The sequence below is a fragment of the Pongo pygmaeus genome, chromosome 12 (genome assembly GCF_028885625.2).
Source record: "Pongo pygmaeus isolate AG05252 chromosome 12, NHGRI_mPonPyg2-v2.0_pri, whole genome shotgun sequence".
NCBI lineage: Eukaryota > Metazoa > Chordata > Mammalia > Primates > Hominidae > Pongo > Pongo pygmaeus.
In genome coordinates this window covers 61,999,184-62,020,175 of record NC_072385.2, presented here as the reverse complement: position 1 = coordinate 62,020,175, position 20,992 = coordinate 61,999,184, and the positions used below count along the sequence as shown (strand labels likewise).

General features: G+C 50.1%; 1 protein-coding gene across 16 annotated transcripts in view; it reads left to right on the top strand.

Annotated features, from left to right (window-relative positions):
- DYSF (dysferlin) overlaps window positions 1–20,992 on the top strand; it is a 232,878-nt gene that overhangs the window by 82,979 nt on the left and 128,907 nt on the right. For 8 of the 16 annotated variants that reach the window (XM_054475261.1, XM_054475254.1, XM_054475252.1 and 5 more), the window contains 7 exons: window positions 3,139–3,221; window positions 11,750–11,791; window positions 13,440–13,555; window positions 14,006–14,119; window positions 15,410–15,587; window positions 16,203–16,327; window positions 18,369–18,475. In XM_054475261.1, the coding sequence (XP_054331236.1) occupies window positions 3,139–3,221; window positions 11,750–11,791; window positions 13,440–13,555; window positions 14,006–14,119; window positions 15,410–15,587; window positions 16,203–16,327; window positions 18,369–18,475 (765 nt within the window). The remainder of the gene's footprint in view (window positions 1–3,138; window positions 3,222–11,749; window positions 11,792–13,439; window positions 13,556–14,005; window positions 14,120–15,409; window positions 15,588–16,202; window positions 16,328–18,368; window positions 18,476–20,992) is intronic. The other 8 variants (XM_054475263.1, XM_054475258.1, XM_054475256.1 and 5 more) reach the window with 1 other exon arrangement.

Sequence of the window (20,992 nt, the reverse complement as noted above, 5' to 3'; positions counted from 1 at the left end):
GCCAGGCTTGAACCCAAGCCTGCTGTTTCCAAAGCCTGTGTTCCTAACCACCAGGCCATGCCACCTTCTGCTAGTTGAGGGGAGCTCTCTCTTACACTTGAGGGGAATATTCATGGTCCACACGTGTGATCTCAGGGTATTGGGCTTCCCAAAAAGAGAGAGTTGTCCTTTCTTTGCCCCCAAGAAGTCTTGGCTATGTGGTTCCCCAGCGTGTTCTCCTTTGGTCTCATGCCCATGACACCCCCAACCAGGAGGATAATGAGAGACTAGGGAAAAACCCCCAGGCCACAGAGCCATTAAGCTGTGTGCCAGTTCCCCAGGCCTAAAGAAAACAGCTTGTGAGAATTAGAGGAGAGGAAAGAGAGCCGCCAGGAGGGCCTGTGAGGGAGAGGCCGCGAGGGCAGCGACCACGGGTATGTACCGTGGGGAAGCGGTTTGGAGAAAAGATGTGCTTTACATCCCAGAATGATCTCTTCATCTCTGCTCTCCATGTGTGCTACTCTGACTGCGGGCGATGAGCTGTGCGTGTCCCTGCGTGTTTGCGCATGTGGATGTGAGTGGGTGCGGTTGTCTCCTGTGTTGTGGATGTGTCTGGCCCGAGTCCGGGTGAGCTGTGTCAAAGGCATCAGCGTACTGTACAATCCAAACACATTACAGAATCTGGTGGTTGCATCTCTGGTTTGGGTTGAAGTGGCATTTTTATTGTGAGTCTATTTTCAGACTTGCTGTATTTTCCAAAAGCAACCCCAAGCCCCAAAACCCAGCTCTTGGCCAGAAAGCATTCTGCTGCTTCAAGTTCCTATCCAGAAGGGTGCTTTCTTCCCAGAAAATGCAGATAAGCTCTTGTTATTACCTGAATCCTGGAAATAGGATATAAGTCCATATGGCCTTTTCTCTGTGACTTAATCTTCCATTTAATTCTTCAGAAATTCCTTTTTCATTAAAAAACCCAACCAAACAACAACAACAAAAAACCCCAAACCACCCCCTACCTCCATAAAACAAAACCTCTCTCCTCACACTCTCCTTCCCTCCTCTCCCAGTTCAGAGAAGGCTGGAGGTCAGAAATCCAATTCCTTTTCAAGTGCTGGCCTTTTCTAGGGTTTGGTCAGGAAGACCGGGTACAAATGCCATCAACTGTCAGTCATCTGGTGCTGAGAATATCATTGTAAAATGTTCCAGGAAATTTTTACTTTCTAGTTTTTTTTTTTTTTTTTTTTTTTTGCGGGCCGGGGGAGGGGAGATGGAGTTTCGCTCTTGTCACCCAGGCTGGAGTCCAATGGTGTGATCTTGGCTCACTGCAACCTCTGCCTCCCAGGTTCAAGTGATTCTCCTGCCTCATCCTCCCGAGTAGCAAGGATTACAGGCACGCACCACCACCGCTGGCTAATTTTTGTATTTTTAGTAGAAACGGGGCTTCATCATGTTGGCCAGGCTGGTCTTGAACTCCTGACCTCAGGTGATCCATCTGCCTTGGCCTCCCAAAGTGCTGGGATTACAGGCATGAGCCACTGCACCTTGCTTTTCAGTTGTTATTAACATCATTCACGTGGAAAAATGATAAAGATCTGTCTGTGCTGACAATTCATTCTTCCTAATGTAGTGCCGGCGATGGAAAACTTTAAAGATCAAAGCTTAATCACCTCCCTGGGAAATACAAAGAGAAAGAAGGGAGTACAGAAATTGCGCAGAGATTAGGGTACCTCATAGGGTTAGGATTTCAAAGAAAAATCGAAGCACCATGCCAGCATGTGCCTTTCACAATGGGGCTGGGATGTGTCATCTGAAGCTGCCCATGGCTAAGGCACTCACAAAAGGGAGGGGGGTCTAAGGGGCACCAAGAAGATGGGGGAAAATACCCAGGAGGAACTTCCTGAAGGAGATGGGTCCTGCCCAGCCCAGTGTTTCTCAGCCTCTGCATCATTGGCTTTTGGGGCTGGAATATTCTTTGTTGTGAGGGTTCTCGACCTAGTGGTTTTGACCCCAGGTCTAGCCTACCTGGGAAGCAGCAGGTGGCTGCAATCAAAGCTCTGGTCTCCACGTCAGCATATCTGGCCTCAAATCCCAGCTTTGCCATCTTGGCAAATTATTTAACCTTCTCAACCTCGGCTTTCTCATCTGAATTTGGGGCTAATTGTAGTACCTACCTGGTAGTGCTGATGTGAGATTGAGTGAGTTAAGTCACCTGATGGTTTTAGCGCAGTGCTTGGCTCTTAGTACGTGCTCAATAAATGTTAGCTATTACTGTTTGTTATTATCAAAGGAGGCAGAAGTGGGGTTCAGAGGGAGGGTCTGCATAGGATGTGGCTGGCTAATAGATGAATCAAGCAGTTAACCTCTCTGAGCTCCTGGCCACAGTCCCCTACCCTGGTTGGGGAGCCAAGAAGTGTCCCCCTGGAAGCAGGCCCTATGCCACGCAGGAGCAGTGTTCCAGGAATCAGGAAGCCAGGGCTTCCGTCCTGGGCTTGCCCTTCCTCCCCTGATGACCTTGGGCAAGTACCTACATGGCTTTGAGCCTCAGTTTCCTCATGGGTGCAACAGAGATAATAATAAACGTGCTTGTTTCTCAAGGCTGTGTGAGCCTCCTGTGTGATAAAGGCTAAAAGTGCTCCATTACATACAAAGTCAGATACAAAAAGGAATCGTGTATTACCATTGGCTACTTCAAGACTGTGGCCTTGGAGATAGTTTCTTCCTGGTCACCTAGTTTTCTCCTTGATCTGGACATTTCTTTAGCTCCTGGAGCCTCTCAGTTCTTCCTGGGTCTGGGAGTCTGGCTCCCTGAACAGGCCAGTCCCTGGCCCTGCCTCCTTGCCTCTGGCCTCCTCCCTGTCAGCCTGCAGATGTGTCTGCAGAGATCCGGGCTGGCAGCCTGGGTTTGGTTGCCTGATGGGATGCTGGTGGTTGGCGAGATGAACTAGTTCCCTCTCAGAGAGTCTTGGGCAGCAAACCTTCTGTGCAGTGTCTTCATCTCTGGGATCACCAGGCCTCAGTAACATACCAAAGTGAAGACCAGGAGTGCTCTCTGCCCACCCCCCGCCCTCCTGCAATGTGTAACCGAGGCCGCATACTTCCTGGGTGGGCTGTGGCCTGCAGTTCTTTTCCTGTATTCAGGCCCTCTCTGCTCCCTTGCTCTAGGGACCGCCTCACTCACAATGACATCGTGGCTACCACCTACCTAAGTATGTCGAAAATCTCTGCCCCTGGAGGAGAAATAGAAGGTATGTTCCCTCTTCGTTCTGCCCTTTGACCCCCTGTGCTCTCCCCTGTCCCCACCATCCAGCTTACACTTCTAGTTTTGAGAGTTTGCAGAAAAGGGGAGATTATAAGACCTCTGTTGCCCATTTTCCACTGAAGGGCTCTGGCAATGAAAGAGATGTCTTGCAGACATTTAGGGTTCTCCACACTTGGATTGTGGGATATGCCACTGAAGGGCACAAAGAGGATAATTCACTCCTGCAGAGAATATTGGCTGGCTGTTGCCATGCCATCCATCAGGTCCTGCATTGGCCGACTGTGCTCTAGTGGTTTCAAAAGCTATTGAAATAGCTCTTATTGTTCTATTAAAAAAGCAACTCATCATCATTTTGTAAAATTTTAAATAAAGAAATAATCCGAAAGAATATAAAATTTACCTGAAATTACCCGTAAACCCACCGCTCTAGACAAGAACTATTAGCACTCCGAGACCTTTCTGTATGTATGTATATATGTATGCATGTATGTATCTGTACATGCATGTAAGATGTGTGTATTTAATACATGGGTATGTGTATATATACATTAGAACAAATTGTTTTGAAAATTGCTTTTTGATACTTGACAATACAACATAGATATCTTTCCTGTTATTAAAAGTTCTTCTATAATACAATTTTGAATGAATACACATATTCCATTATGTGAATGTATCATGATCCACGTTAACTAGTTAATGATGAACATGTAGGTGTTTTCAAATTTTTCCACATTATAAGCAACTAAATTGGCAATGAATATTTCTGTAGCTGAATCTTTATATAATTCATGAGTTTCCTTTGGGATAAATACCTAAAATTGGAATTGCTGTGTGAAAAGATTTCAACTTTTTTTTTTTTTTTTTGAGATGGTGTCTCGTTCTGTTGCCAGGCTGGAGTGTAGTGGCCCAAACTCAGCTCACTGCAACCTCCGCCTCCCTGATTCAAGCAATTCTCCTGCCTCAGCCTCCTGAGTAGCTGGGACTACAGGTGTGTGCCACCACGCCCGGCTAATTTTTGTATTTTTAGTAGAGACAGGGTTTTACCATGTTGGCCAGGCTGGTCTCGAACTCCCGGCCTCATGATCCGCCCACCTCGGCCTCCCAAAGTGCTGGGATTACAGGCATGAGTCACCACACCCAGCCTAGGATTTCGACATTTTTAAGACTTTTGATATTTATCAAAATTGCCCTTCAAAAAGGCTGGACTACTTTATACTCTCACCATGCCCCTAGTCTTATTTTGCTATACCCTTCCCAACACAGGGTAAAATAATAATATTAAAAAAGAACTTTGTTAATTTTATAGGTGAAAATGGTATTTCATTGTTGCCTTAACTTTCATTTTATTGATAGCTGGTGAAGTTGACCGATTTCAATTTGAATATATTTAAATAATTATTTTATATTTATATATAACATGTTTATATAATTTATATTCATTCTATTATAAATGTCTTATTTATGTTCTTGGTCCATATGAGGAAATGTTTATCTTTTTCTCATACTTTTGTAAGAGTTCTGTATAAATATGGATATTAACTTTTCCCCTGTCATATATGTAGTAAATAATTCTTGTTGGCTTTATTTTACCAATTAATAGTTTTTGACCTATAGAAATTTAAATTTTTTTTTTTTTTTTTTTTTTAGAAATTTAAAATTTTTATGTAGCCAAATCTGTTAGTCTTTTCCTTAGGGAATAAGGCAAGGATCTAGCATTACTTTTTTCAAAATTGTTCTTTGGTGATACAAACACTGTATTTTGAGTAATCTTTTCCCTATATTTCGAAATGCTGCCTTTATCACCTACTAAATTCCTAAATGTGTTCTTGGGCCTGTTTCTCTATTATCTTCAATTGGTATGTCTGCTTATTATTTCTTTGGTTTTGATATCTGGGTTATGCTGGCTTTGTAAAATTAATTGTAAAGATTTAAAGTCTTCTCTAACATCTGGAACAGTTTCTATAACATAAGAATACAGTCTTTTGAGGGTTTGAAATAATTCACCCATAAAACCATATGGGCTGGGTACCCTTTTTGAGTGGGTGTAGTAATAGCTCTTTAAAAACTTTTCAATTTCTCCTGTGATGATTGTTATTTTTGGTTTGTTGCTTTTACTCTAGTCAATTTTGATAATTTATATTTTCCTAGAAAAGCATCCATTACATTGAGGTCTAATTTATTTACATAGTGTTGTACAGAGCAAATTTTTATAATTTGAGTAATTCTCTCTACCTGTGGTGTTTTCCTTTTTCTTATTTCTAATGCTATGTATTTGAGTTTTTTTTCTTGATTAGCTGGTTAGAAGTTTATTTTAAAACTTTATTGGACTTTTAATCTTTGCACTCTTTAACGCTCTTTAGACTGATTTTATTGTTTCCTTCTTTAACTTTCTAGCTTCTTGTCTTTATTTTTAAAATTTCTTATTTAAATAATGAAAGTATGGTTTCTGCCTTCTGTGTCATGCTCAAACCCTAAGGTTCAGCAGACCCTAAGGTTATATTTAACTCTATTAATTTTTTTTAACATTTAAACATTTGATCTATTTTGAATTGATTTTTGTGCGTTTTCTGAGAGCAGTCTGATTTGATTCTTTCATAGTTAGTCTATTTTTTTTTCGGACTAGATGCTGCTCATAGGAATTTATCTTTTTTCTTATAGTTTAGAAAATTATTTTAATCTATCTTGGTACAGGACACTTTCCATTGAATTTTGTCTGAGACATGATGAATTCTTAAATCTGAGTTGAGGATTGTTTTTTAAAAATTCTGACATTATGCCACGGACAGCTGAAGGCAGAGTGGGGGAGTGGGGATAGCTCTAGCTCTCCAGCCTGCCAACTTGGGTTCAAATGCTCTTGGCTCTGCTTCTTTGTAACTGAGTGAGTTGCTCCAGTCTCCGTAAAATGGGGCTCTTACAAGTCCCAACCCTCATGAGGCAGTTATAAAAATCATGAGGTTATAAAAGTAATGTTCTTATAATGTCTAGTATACAATAACCTTAAAGTAGCATTTGCTGTTTATCATCATTAAGATGGGCTTTCTATGTTGCTAATCTGATTTTTTTCTGTACCAATTCTGCCTTTTACTGCTTCGTACATGGTTTAAAATGGGCTATTGCATTTGTAGTTTCTTGTCAAGCCTTCTTTTCCCCCTGTCACTCCTTTTATATTTTCCTTTACTTCTTTGCTCCTTGTCTGTTCTCTCCTGGCAGTTCTGCTTTGTTCCACAAAAACTACATCTTCTTGTACTCTACTGAGGATTCCAAATCATTTTCTGCAATATGCAGGTGAATGCTTTCCTGAATCTTATGGATGCGGTTTCCATATCCTGGTTGGCTCCCTGCCCTCTCCCTGCTTTATTCACTCTCCCACAAGATCTGTTCAGTGTTGATATCTCTCACAGATAAGTGTGTGGGTCTTTCTCTGTCCATTCTTCTCCTTAGATCTTTAGCTGGAGGACAGGTTAATGTGCCCAGTTTCTGGCTGACTCTACCCAGTGCTCTTGAAGCTGGAGATCCTGTCCAGATTCTAGATCTGTAGGAGACCTCTAGGAGTTCTTCTCCTAGAAGAGGAGACTGGAGGAGATACCATTTTTAAAAATGTTCCTTTTTTTTTTTTTTTTGAGATGGAGTCTTGCTCTTTTCACCCAGCCTGTAGTGCAGTGGTGTGATCTTGGCTCACTGCAACCTTTGCCTCCTGGGTTCAAGCGATTCTCCTGCCTCAGCCTCCCAAGGAGCCAGGATTACAGTTGCCTGCCACCATACCTGGCTAATATTTTGTGTTTTTAGTAGAGACGGGGTTTCACCATGTTGGCCAGGTGGGGTTTCACCATGTTGGCCAGGCTGGTCTCGAACTCCTGACCTGAGGTGATCTACCTGCCTTGGCCTTCCAAATGTTACATCGTTTTAAAGCAAGACATTGTTAACTTAGACTTCTAGCTGCTTGATGTCCTCATATCCTTCCGTAAATGTAGGCAGCTATCAGAGGCATATACCTGACATTGTTTTTCATTCACTTCATTCTTTTAGGAGATGCTTATTGAGCATATGCCTTCTGTCAGGGGCTGGGCATAGAGGGTTGAACAAAATATTCTTGGTCTCACCCTCAGGGAACTTAAGAGTTCTGGCAGGCGACAAACAAGTAGACGAATAAAAATATGGGTATAAATTCTCTTAAGTGCCCTCGAAGAAAAGGACATGCATGGTGAAAGAGAATAACAGAGTAGGGGAGAGCTGCTTCTGCCTGATAGAGTCAAGGAAGGCTTCTAGGAGGAGGTGTCTTAGGCTGCCAGAGGGGAAGCCACTGGCATATGAGGAGTAGGTACGAAAGAGTTCCAGGCAGAGGTGATGACATATTCCAAGGCCACGTGGCAAGAAAGAAATGAAAAGACTGGTTTGGCTGAGTTCTCTGAAACATTTAAAGGGCAACTTTTAATTATAGAAAATTTCAAGTACCCGCAAAAGTAGAGAATTGTACAGTAAACTCCCAGATACCCTCCCTGAGCTTCCACATCTAGCTGCTCTCTGCCTTCTGATTTCCTTGTTGGGACTTTGGACTAGTCCCAGAAACGACCTTCCTGAAGGCACTGCGAACTTGGTCTTCCTGCCCCAGCCCCTCCCTTCCTCACTGGGGGAACAATCTGTTCCGGGATGTGGCCCCTTCACTAATTGCTGTTCAGATAGTTTCTGAGGAGGGCTGTCTCCTGCACAGGTAGAGAGATTTGGGGGTGGTAATGCAGACAGAGGGTCACCTCACAGGTCAGCACTCTTGGTATGGAAGGAACCTCGTCTTCAGTTTTCTGACTAGCACTGTCTCTTGTCTCTCAATCCAGGGGCAGACACTGGTGGAGGCACAGTGTGGCATTTCTGACTGTTTTCCGACAGTTGTGTTTCATGAGGCTGCAGCCGTGCCTGCCACCAGCGCCCTGATGGAGAGTTCACATCCCCCGACCTGTCTTCATTTCTATGCTGTGTGAGCCCTCACCTTTCTCTGTGTCCGCATGAGTGTGTTGCTGGGAAGGCGAGAAAGATGTTTATGTGGTCACTAGATGGCGCTCAGGTCACGGGCAACCCAGAGTGCTTCGGAAGGCATTCAAAGTTGGGACCACCTTCCATCACAGATGATTCTGGAAAGAAATGAGAATCTTCTTGCAACCAGCTAACCGGTTTTGAACATGCAGTTAAATAGCTTGATCTAAGGGGCAGTAAAAGAGTTAAACTTATGCATCCAACTGGAGCTGTCCTTGATGACTCTCGGACTCTGCCGACCCGTTCCTGCACAGGTGGGTCCCTTTCTGGGGTCAGGGCCTCTCTCCGGCCTTGAGGTCGGCCCTTGCCTTGCTCGGGCCAAGCCTCCCCGACTTGCCTGCAGCCCCCTCAGAACGCGTCGCTCCAACTTTCCTTTCAGCCCTTTTTTATGTTGTTTCTCCACGTTGTGGGCTTGCAGCCCATTGGGGCGATAGACAACACTTCTATTTCCTCACTGCTCTCAAAGACCACATGAAACTGAACTGTAAAAACAAGTTCTTTCTCTGTATTTCCCTGCCTCAGGGTTCACCAGATGATTTGGTTCAACTAGGAGTTTTTGTTTTTCTGTTTTTGTTTTTGTTTCCAGTGAGGACAAGACCTGACACTAACCTCTTAAACACCTCTGCCCACAAGTTTGCCTGGGCACACTAGAGTGTTCCTTGGACCCTGTGCTCTGAAGTATTAAGTAAGAATTTTGTTTTTTAAAAAAGAGTGCTTTCCTTAGAAGCTGCAGGTCTTTTGAGAGGTAACAGGCACATGAGCTCTGTGAAACATGCACAGATTCTTTGATAACTTTATACATAGGAAACTCATGCTCCATAAATAGCACTTGTATCCTAGTGTTTTCCATAGTTAAGAAATCCAAAGTTAGTCTCCTTTTGTCTCTGGAATGTAGATGATGCTGATTTCCCGCAGTTTTCAGTTTCTCCTCTAGCCTGGCGCAAGCGAGAGTCAGGCAGCCAGCCGCCACGGGCTTGGGGATGTGCCGAGAGGCAGAGGGAGCTGGCGGGGCAGATCGCAGGTGACGGCCTCAGCTTCTTCATGCACGTCCCGGGGACTGTGTGCAGGGCTGGGACTTGTGGCTCACTGGGCTGGGAGGTCCTGCTGTCTATGTCCTTCAGCTTCCCCCAGGTGAGGCAGCTGGGCTTCGTTGCTCAGGCCACAGAACTGGGAGCATTCATCTGTGTTTTGGACTTCCACAGCCCCAGCTCCCTGGGCTGAGGGAAAACACAATAAAACACTTGTGTTTTGGCAGAACGGTGATGTGGACTAAATAGAGGCTTTGTCTTGGGTGGCTTCACTGGTCACTGTGCTCTTGAACTGTCTGCAGACACAGGGGTGAGAGCCCGGGATGGGCCTTCACACCCAGAGACTGTGATCCACCCCCAAGTCAGGAGTCATTGACCTAAGACATCAACAGGGCCGTGTCTTATTACACATTCTCAGTGCCTCCTCCTGCACCTGGTTAGGTTTGCTGAATGAACAAATGAATGAAAGAATGGGTGAATTAGGTTGGGTGCTGTGGCTCACACCTGTAATCCCAGCACTTTGGGAGGCCGAGGTGGGTGGATCACCTGAGTTCAGGAGTTTGAGACCAGCCTGGCCAACATGGTGAAACCCCATCTCTACTAAAAATAGAAAAAATAGGTGGTGGTGGGCACCTGTAATCATAGCTACTTGGGAGGCTGAGGCAGAATTGCTGGAACCTGGGAGGCGGAGGTTACAGTGAGCTGAGATTGCGCCACTGTGCTCCAGTGTGGGCAACAAGAGCAAGACACTGTCTCAATAAATAGATAAATAAATAAATAAATAAAAAGAAAGCATGGGTGAATTAATGAAAAGGTGTGGTTGGGAGGCACCCACTTGATCCTCTGAGCCACCAGAGGCATGTGTTGGTCAGATGGCCGATGGGATTAGGGGGACATCTGCATCTGGGCTGGGCACCAGTCTGCAGCCAGAATTCAAAATCAGTCTGGGTGGGAAGCCGACTTTGCCTCTGTAAGAAGCACATGGGGGTTGGAACTGTGACCTTGGCCTCATTAGCCCGAGATAACGGGCCAGGCCTGTTAGTAAGCATTTAGAAGGAGCTTCAAATGGGATCTGTTTCCTTCCGGTGGTCCCCGGCCACTGCTCTCCTAGGGCCTGCAGCTGTGCCTGTGTTGGCCCTCTTGCTGTTGCAGAAAGCTCCCCATGAGCCGCGCCCTGGCTCACCCACAGAAGGAAACCTCTTGCTTTGGAGATGAAGGTGACCATGAACTATGATTTCTGCAGCCCTGGTGTCTGCTGGCTGGCATTCATAGCTGAGGACTCGCCGAGGAGGGCTGAGGGACTGGGCCGGGCCCTCCTTGCTGCCTTTGCCCTGTCCTCACTCCGGATGGCCACGCTCCCTTCTCCCTTCTCCACTCTTTCTGTGTCTTTGTGCATTCTTCCTTCACAAAGTTTTCCTCAACCCTTGACTTCTGACTGCAGTCACAGAGCTAGGGGCAAAACAAGTGTTTTCTGGAGGACAGCAACAGGTAAAGGTGAACAAGGAAGGGAAGTAATCAGTAAGTTCACCAACCACGTCCCGGGTGTGCACGTGACCTCAGACTGCGTTACACTTTACTGTTGGAGAAGGAGAATGGGACGGTCAGATTTGGGAAGAGGCAGAGATCAGAGAGGACAGTGGAGGAAGACTGAGGGGTGTCCGCTTCCTTGGCGGCATCGCGTACCTGCCTAGCATTGAGGGACAGATTCAGAATCCATACATGTGCCAGAGCATTTCCTTCCTTGTTTTTCTTATTTCTAGACATTCCTTACCAACATTTAGGGGCACACCCAAGTGTGTAGCATGTTCAGCTTGTGGACAGTGTCTGGCTCTGTGCTTCCCTGGAAGCGGCCTGTGTCAGAAGCCAGATGCCAGTGCCTGCTGTTGTGAAAACGCAACGTGGAGCCTTCAGGGGGTGATCCTGGACACGGCCACTAGGTGGAGATGTTGTGCCTTGAAATGTCCCTGCTCAGCGCGCCTGGTCCCAAGCACGACCTGCCCGCGGGCTTAGAGTGTGGGGTGTGCCTAGCTGCCTAGCTCTGGCCCCTTTGTGTTTCCCCACCCTTCCGTTGTGTCTGTACTTTGTTCCCCTCACTTATCTGGCTATCATATGGAAAAGCACATTTTCTTTTCTGAATTATTCCTTGAGTGTATTGAATCAAGTTTCGGGTCCGGTTTTCAACCGGCAAACGGAACACACAGAGTGATGGGCAGGCCAGGTGGGACCCCCAGGGCTCATGGGGTGTTGGGGGCTGTGTCTGGAGGGGCCGTGATGATTTAGTTTATGATAAATTCACAGCTGGGCAGAGGGTGGGGCCTCGGGCCGCATCTGTTTCACACCCGGGAGCTGTCTTTCCATCTGTCTGCCTGCCAGCTCTCCATCCACAGCCTGTTCATGTAACCCGTCCTTCTCCCAGCCATGCCCACCCTAACCCCTTTTCCATTTCTTTACACTTCAGAGGAGCCTGCAGGTGCTGTCAAGCCTTCGAAAGCCTCAGACTGTACGTTGCTGTCACCTTGGGGACAACCAGGGGAGCGGGGCCTTGGGTTTTGGCTAGAGGGGCGAGGGTGCTGGAGGCATGGGGTTTTTGATTTGCCTGAGGTGGGATTGAGATTCCCCCCACAAAGTAAGTCCCTGGACTTACTTTGCTGTCGCCTCTCGGCTTCTGTGGACCATGTAAATCGTCTGGAATGCTTTAAGGGGCAATTTCCTCCCGCTTCCCCCAACCCTTCCTAAATGGGATAGGCTTGGGCTGATGCTCAAGTTAGACCACTGTGTCTGGTAGTGAGGGGTAGGGGCAGGCATGGGGGTCTGGACTGGGGCAGGGGGAGTGTGAGGTGTTTCAGGGGCCAGGAGGAGGCCAAGAGGAGTTAAAAAGTCTTGGCGTTGAAATCCCCAAGGTAAATCATAATTGAGATGATTAACACAAATAATTAGTAATGCTCCTGTTAGCCCACCTACCTGGGCGTCCCACCTCTCCTAAAGGCCAGTGCCCTGTCTGTGCTGGGGTCTAGGAGAGAGAAGGTGTTGAAGGAGGTGGGGAGGCCCCTGGCCGAGAGGGGAGGTGAGGCTCCAGCCTTCTGGTCCCTCCCTGTCCTGGCCCCTTCCTCATCCCTAGGGTCTCGGCAGGGGCTCGACTCACAGTGCATGACCTTAGGTCTAGCTCAAACACTTCTTTGCTGAGGCCATTTGTTTTGTGCCTACTTTGGCCCATCCTTGTGTGGACTGATTGGGTCGTTCCAGAGGGTTCCTGTCTCTGACCCTGCTTTCTACCCTTGGCATTTTGGAAACAACCTCTTCCCCATTCCTCTGAAAGGGACACTGTGGCATTTTAGGGTTTTCAGAGCATGGTCAGTAAAGTCCCATCCAGGAAACTCAGCTGTGAGCTGGAAAATGATGTTAGTAAAAGAGAGCCTCCAAAAAAGGATGAAAGAATGTGGAGAGATTTCCCCTCTTCAGGATTGTAATTCTCTAACTCTCCTCTGACCTGCTCTGTTAAAAAATTGTTCTTTGTACAATGTGTGTGTGGGGAGGAGATTCTGGGATGAGGCAAGGCCGTTAGGGCCGGGGGTATGTGCCTGTGGGCTGCCCTAGGGAGGAGGAATGTCTAGCTGGGCTCCATCCCTGGCCTCCTGGGAGATGGTTTCTCTGGTTACCAGACTCTGGGACCCCTTAGCCCCTCCCCATTGGCTGCAGGGCCTACAGTGCCTATAGAAGCGTAGGATGGAGAGCAGATGCAGGACTTGGTGGGGGTGGGGCTGGGGAGGGGCACGAGCAGTGGAGGGCCTCAAACCCCAACTTTGCGTGCTGGCTGAGTGCATGGGCTTTGAGGTGACAGCATTCTGGACCCTGCCACCTTGTAGTCTTGTGTTTCTTTGCATCTCCAAGCCTCGGTTTCCTCATCTGCAAAATGGGACTAATAAGAATATGATTGCATCTCAGCATGATGGTGAGGAGGAAAGCCACTTAGGGGAGGGCGTGAGTGCTGTCGCTCATGGCGTTCTTCTTTATGCACTGACAGGAGCTGCATCTGGTGCATGTTGGGGGGAACTGAGGGCCAGGGGTGGGCTCAGGTTGGAAGGTGGCTGGGTTGAGCATTGGGAAGCCCCACTGGGCCGACCCCTCTGATTGCCACTTGTGTCTCCCAGTGGATGACTACCTGGGCTTCCTCCCCACTTTTGGGCCCTGCTACATCAACCTCTATGGCAGTCCCAGAGAGTTCACGGGCTTCCTGGACCCCTACGCAGAGCTCAACACAGGCAAGGTAAGCAGGCTGGAGCCCTGGCAAGGGCAGGATGCCAGATGCCCAGGTCCCTCAGGAGCCCAGGCCTGCACGCCGGGTCTTCCAGCCCCTCCTGGGGGCCCACGACCTGGCAGCCACCCCCTCAGGGAGTTCTCCTTCTGCCCCTTGATGCTGCCTCTGCCTGAGTGCTAGTCTGATCCTTTCATGTTCCTCACCTTGAAGCACCCAGGCCCCGTCTCTCTGTCTTTGACTTTTGGGCTGAGTTGGCATCTGGCACTGTCCATCTGGGTGGCTTGTCATATCTCCCGAACTCTCTGGGCCATGCTTTCCTCACCTGCAAGGGAGATGAGGTTGGCTGAGGGACCTCCTGGGTGCCTGAGAGATGAGCTACCTCAGGGCCAGAGGGTGCCCCTTTCCTTCCCCTCCTCCCCTCTCTCTCCCCTGCTCCTGGTGACCTGACCTCCCTGGCAGGGGGAAGGTGTGGCTTATCGTGGCCGGCTTCTGCTCTCCCTGGAGACCAAGCTGGTGGAGCACAGTGAACAGAAGGTGGAGGACCTTCCTGCGGATGACATCCTCCGGGTGGAGGTGAGGGGTGTGACTCTGGGTGGAAGCTGGGCGTCCGGGCGGGAAGGGATGGCCAGGCCGGGATTGGCCTTGAGGTGTCATGGTGGAGGGAGGACTCAGCTCTGCCCACACACATCGTGCCTTTACCTCTCTGGGCCTCAGGTCTCAGCTGTAAAGTGGGAATAAATCAACACTTGCCCTGCTTCCCTGGAGGGATGATCAGAGGCTCAGAGAAGATAAATGAAAATATTCAAAAAGTCTAGAGCTTGATGCAAAATGAGATGCGATTTTATAATAATAACATAAGGATAGCTAACTGTTAAGTCAAATAAGCACTGAACATGTATCAGGCACTGTGCTGCTGACACCTCTGCCGTTACTGACTCTTCCCAGCACCATGAGGTGGCTGCTGTTATTATTATTATCCCCATTTCACACATGAGGAAACAGGCTCAGATATATCAGAGCAACAAATGGTAGAGCTGGGCCTTGTGTCCAGGAGGCAGCTGTGTGGAGTCTGTGTGGTGCTTTAAGCTCTCAGACACAGTGGTCAGATGGCTCTGGTTTGAATCCTGGCTCTAGCACTTACCGGCTGCATCAGTTTCCCTATCTGGAAAGTGGGGGTAATGATTATACTTATCTCATAAGATGGTTGTGAGAATTAAGGAAATTAATACACATATGCAGTAAGCACTTACTAAGTGCTAGCTGTTGCTACTATTTACATTCACCTAACACCCAATTGTCTGACCCCTCTTCTCTCAATCATAGGATTGAGTTCCTGCCCTGTCCCCACCCCGTGCTCAGAGCCTGGAGGGGACAATGAGACCCTTTCATCTCAGGCACATGACAGTGGCAGCCCGTGTGTCCTGCAGAGCTGGCTGCTGAGGGAGAGACCCTGAGTGGCATGGGGCAGGAGCTCTGGGCAGGCGGCTGGTGGCTTAGAGCCTTCAGCCCCTCTGAATGGCAGATAAGGCCTGGGTTGCCCCTGCAGGCCCAGTGGGAGCCCCCACTCAGCTGACGTGGTGGTACCATGGCTGCTGGTTTGGATTAGGGGCAGCTTGACCTTGGAGGAGCAGCTCTTATTAGGGAAACGTGGCCAGACACACGCAGACCTGGAATGAGCTTGTTCAGTTAGCAATGAAATCTGGATGCTGTTTCTTTCTTGGGCTACTTGCCACCCGTCAGTCCAGCCAGGAGCTATTGGGTGCCGGTTATGGCCAGGGCCTGCCAGATGTATGTCCCCTCCCCCCAGCCCGGGTGCCTTTCTTTGCTCCTCTCGTGACCCTCTGGTCTACTCTTTGCTCTCAGAAGTACCTTAGGAGGCGCAAGTACTCCCTGTTTGCGGCCTTCTACTCAGCCACCATGCTGCAGGATGTGGATGACGCCATCCAGTTTGAGGTCAGCATCGGGAACTATGGGAACAAGTTCGACATGACCTGCCTGCCGCTGGCCTCCACCACTCAGTACAGCCGTGCAGTCTTTGACGGTGAGGCAGTGCTCCTGGCTGGGACCCCGATCACAGGATCATAGAGCAGGGGGCCACACCTTAAATCCTGCCTCCTATGGAAAGCTGCTGGAGGCTACTCAAAGGCCCTGGCCCTGGCCCTGGCAAACTTGTTCCAGCCATCCCCTTGCTCTCCTCCAGGCGAGGGGCCCTGCTACTAGTGCCCATAGATGCAGCTCCTGGGACCAGCTGTGGTCAGCATTGACCCTGACCCATCCTGATCATTTCAAGGAGTCAGCCGGCCTTGGTTTGGACATTTTAGGGAGTGTGGCCTTGGGTTTCCCAGGGCGACTCTTAACATCTCCTCAGTTTTGACATGGCCAGGAGCCCTAATGAGAGCTGCAGCTGTCTGCTCAACTCCCGAAGGGAGCTCAGGCACCTCTTCAGACACTGGGGAACAGGGGCCACTCCACGTGTGTCCAAGGGGGTTCTTAGATGGGAAGGGTGAGCAGGTGCCTCTCTCTCTCCCACGTGTGGTCCCCTTCCCAGCTCTGCCAGTCCTAGCCCTGGAGTGCCCAGGAGGCTGGCACTCTTAGCACCCCATCCCACCCGCCCTCCACTCCTGGCACAGCACTCAGGCCCTTCTCTCCATTCCAGGGTGCCACTACTACTACCTACCTTGGGGTAACGTGAAACCTGTGGTGGTGCTGTCATCCTACTGGGAGGACATCAGCCATAGAATCGAGACTCAGAACCAGCTGCTTGGGATTGCCGACCGGCTGGTGAGTGAAAACTTGCCCAAAGCTGTACATGCCTGTGCATGCACCTGCTACCCCCGCTGCATGGGGTGTCTCAGACCACCACCCACTGGTGCACACACTGACACACGGCTGTGCCTACTGACCTTCGTGGTCGGTGTCCTCCGTGTCTTGGCAATACCAGGCTTGTGGTCCTGTCCTGCATTCTTGGAAGAGAAGAGAGAGGATGTGAGCAATCTGAGGCAGCCCCAGTGTGCAGTGGGACATAAGGCAAGGGAGCAGAAGGAAAACCTATGCCACACAGCAGGGCATGGCCTGGCTTTCGCTGGCTTACTCACTCATTACAGGCCTTTGGACTCTTAATGCACACAAGGGCTTGTGCTAGAAACTTCTAGCCAGAAGCTAGAGGCTAGAGGTGAACAAGGAACTGGCTCTGTCTTCAGGGAGTCAGTTTATTAAAGGAGGGCATAGGCTCACTTGTGCCTCTCATACAGGGCTTTCCAAACTTAGGTACAGGTGACACTCCAGGGGCAGAGAGATGTGGGGCTCAGAGCAGGGCGGGTGGCCAAGGAGCATCAGGAAGGCATCATAGGCCAGCCAGGGGGCTGTGTCCAGTGCAAGGAGATGGGGGGTGGGAACCCAGGTAGGCCACCATTGCAGGGGCCTGGGGGAGGGTGACCAAGCCCTGGGAAGGAGATGGCCTCGCGGGGAAATTGCAGGACTTGAGCTACAAGGCCTTGGTGGCCGACTGGATTTGGGGCTGAGGAAAGGCTATAAGGAGGAACTGAAGTGGCTGGGGAATTCGGAAGCTGGGGAGAAGAGCAGAGCATATGAGGTCAGGTTCTGTTTTGGAGGTGAGGAGGAGCCTTCTGGGGAGCCCCCTGCAGATGCTGGACGCTGCAGTCCTGGCACTTGGCCAGAATGGAGGAGAATCACAGGTGGGCAGAGGTGTAGAGGCCAAGGGAGGTGAGGAGGCTGGGCGGGAAGCTGATGGTCCTGGCGGTGGCTCTAGGGGTTTCTGTGGCGTGGATGGGGACAGCTGGTGAGAAAGTGGAGGAGACAGGTGCAGGCCCTACTGCAGGAGCATGCTCAGATCAGCAGGTGGAAGGAAGGGGGACTGGAGAGGCCTGGGCATGTCTGCGGGTGGGGAGGTGAGCATGGCTTGAAGGACAGGTGGACAGAGAAGGGAAGGAGGCCATGGTGGTCCCACCTTCCCAGAGACTGGCAGCTCTAGGGCAAAGAGGAGACCAGCGAATGCTGAGATGGGGAGAACGTGGAGTTGATGCTATATAGCTCCAGACTCTGCCTTCTGGGCCAATCACTGGCTCACAGCAAGACTCCAGACTCTAAGAGGGCAGGGACCCTGTTCTTTCCAGTTCTACGAGACTGGTAGTCCAAGTCCTGAGCACGTGTCCTTGTTCAGGAAGGCCGGTGGGTGGGGAGGGGTGTGTGGGGGGCTGAGGGACAGTCCTTGGCCTCTCAGCTCAGGGCTGAGGCCCCATGGAGAGGGCTGGAGAAGAGCTCGGTAAGGGCCTGTTTCCCTGGGAGGCAGCACAGGAAGTGAGCAGGCCACGGGAGTTTGAGGAAGGAGCTGCCTGTGATTAAGAGGTGGCGGGACCGATCCTGGAGGAGGGCGCTCTTAGTCTGAGCGCCCTCCTTATCGGGTGGTAGAATCTGGAAAGGAGAGAGGGTTCCAGGTGGGGAACCAGAGCAGGCTCGGAGAGGGCCACTCACCTGTGGGAAGCCAGGCCTGGTTTGAGGGTAGCAGGGAGGAGTCAGAAGCCATCAAGTTCTGTCCAAGTCTGCAGACATCCCCTGAGCTCCTCGTGACTACATGTGAGGCTGGAGTTACAGGCATGAGACTGGATGTATTTGGGCGCGGGGAGCCTTGGAAGGTTCTTGAGCCAGGATAGACCCTGGTTTGTTGGGCCTGGACTCTGCCTTCTTTGCTCTAACTGTTCACTCCTTTTTGGTTCAGTAGCAGTGACAAGGCCTAGCGGTTGGGTCCAGCATGCACCCTCTGCCCTGTGGTGACACACCTGACCCTTGCCTGCCCGTTCCACAGGAAGCTGGCCTGGAGCAGGTCCACCTGGCCCTGAAGGCGCAGAGCTCCACGGAGGATGTGGACTTGCTGGTGGCTCAGCTGATGGATGAGCTCATCGCAGGCTGCAGGTAGGGGGGACCTGGCGCCCCTGGTGCCCTCCTCTCCTGGCTCAACTGGGCCTGTTTTGCTGGGAGTGCTCGTGTGTGGCAGTGAGCAATGGCACGTCTCCCAGCCACGCTTGGCCAGCAGTCCAGCCCGTGCTGAGTCCAAAGGTGGTGGAGCCAGCGCAGGAGTTGAAAAGGTGACATTGAGAGCAGGTCATAAATCTCCCTGCAGCAGCGGCAGCTGCGGTCCCGGCGGCCGGCTCACCTGAATGGGGAGCATTGTGTCTCTGATCCCCGACCTCTTATTTCCCTGATGGAATCTCCAGGAGGAGCTGGCTGGGGGGTGGGGTGACGGCGCCCCTCATTCCCTCAAGGCCATGTCAGGATCATGGTTTCTGTTTAGCTTTCTATTGACATGGCTGATTGTTGACTTCAGGAAAAGAGGGCCCCGGGTGTGGAGGCCCAGCAGAGGGTGCATCTCACATCTCCTCTGCTGCCATGTGGTTTTGGGGAGCCACCCATGGGTTTTGACTCTTGGTTTTCTCAACTTCAACCTGGCATGAAGAATAACTACTTTATAATATCTTCTAACAAAGTGCCTGGCCCTTGGGAAGGATATAATAAATGGTAGCTATAATTATTGCTCAGAAGAAGTCAGGAAACTTAGCTCCTGGTCTCTTTATCCGACTTTGTGACTTTGGGAAGCTTCTCTTCTCTGGACTTTAGTTTTCTCAGCTGTTAAATGTACTTAAATAAAATAGTTGCCCCTCTGCTCTCCATGGGGTTAATATATGCAACTGTGTGAATATATGCAAATGTATTCTATGCCCCATACGCCTCATCACCCCTCCCTCAGCCTGGCTGTACAGCCCTGCTGAACACATCTGAGAAACTGATAACCATGGCCACTGATCCAGCATCCCTTCTATCGTTTGTAGCTCAGTTAGGAAGTATATCTTTATCAAAATACTACCCCAGAGAGATGCTCCTGGCCCAGCAGTGGAATTCCAGACAGGCCATTCACCCATTTTCCCCAACCTTTCTGAAGCCTGGCAGGCTCAGTGCCAGATGCCCAGAGCATACTGACAAAGGTACAACTTCAGCCCTCCAGGGATGGTTGGATGCAAAAAAATGGGCAGAGGAGGTAAAGTGTGTTAGGAAGTTAGAGGTGAGCACTGTAGGAGCTCCAAGCAGGTGCATCTCATTCCCACAAATTGAATTCAGGGAAGCTTCCTGGAGAAGGGGATGCCCCAGGTGGACTTTGAGGGAGGAGCAGGAGTTAGCCTTTGGAGAGGGGACTGCCAGGGCAAAGGCACAGAAGCCTGAAATGCCTGCTGCCTCCTGGGTGGGGGAGGTGGCAGGAGAGGCTGTTGCCCAGTTGGGTAGCCCCGAGGGTCTCTGCTAAGGAGAGCTCAGCCCTGGGAGCAAGGCTGAGGGAAAGGTGATCCGAGTCTAAATGCTGCAATGTGAGGAATGGACTGGTGGTGGCGGCGAGTGGCAGGTGCTGGGACCAGGGGAGGGGAGACTGGACATATGGCAGGTGAGCTGTGATGATGGTGTAACTAAGGCAGTGATAGTGGGAGGGGTGGGGGCTGAGGGAAGCGGCGGGCAGCATGGACTATTTAGGAGGGATTATGATGACAAGCAGCCTTCTGTGCCAGGCATTGTCCTAAGAATTTTACATGTATTAACCAACCATGGAATCTTATGAAGTAGAAAGTAGCCTGGGTGTGGAGGCTCACAGCTGTAATCCCAGCACTTTGGGAGACTGAGGCGGACAGATCACTTGAGGTCAGGAGTTCAAGACCAGCCTGGCCCCATCTCTACTAAAAATACAAAAATTAGCCATGTGTGGTGGCGGGTGCCTGTAATCCCAGCTACTTGGGAGGCTGAGACAGAAGAATTGCTTGAACCCAGGAGGTGGATGTTGCAGTGAGCTGAGATTGTGCCCCTATACTCCAGACTGGGTGACCAAGCAAGACTCTGTCTCAAAATAAAAAAAAAAAAAGTAAATGACCCTCGTTTTACAGATAGGAAACTGAGGCACAGAGAGGTTAACTTGCCCAGATTCACACACCTAGTGAGTGGCAGAACCCCCTTGCTGTGCTGCTCTGTAATGGACAGAACCTGATGATGGGGTGAATGTGGGAGCCACAGGAGGGTTCAGAATGGTCCCCTGGTCCTGGCCAGGGGGGCTAGGTGGGCACGGGGGCTGTGCTCTGAGAGGATCAGCAGGAGGAGGAGCCGGTTGAGGGGGAGGTGAGGCATTCAGGACAGGCTGTGTTGAGGCATCTGTGAGGAAGCTGGCCTGTGGTCTGGAAGTGGGAGGACAGAGTGGGGTCGGATGGGCACATACGGGCATGGTCAGCCTGTGGTGGCTGCAGCCACTGGGTGAGCTCCCCAGGGCATCCCTGGGGCCCCAGACCCCAACTTCAAGGTGACTCATGGTGCCACATTGGCACCACCTTGGGTGAGGTGGGTGGGCCAGGACTCTGGGTTCTACCTGTGGTCCTGCACATGACCCCCGTGTTGTTTGTAGCT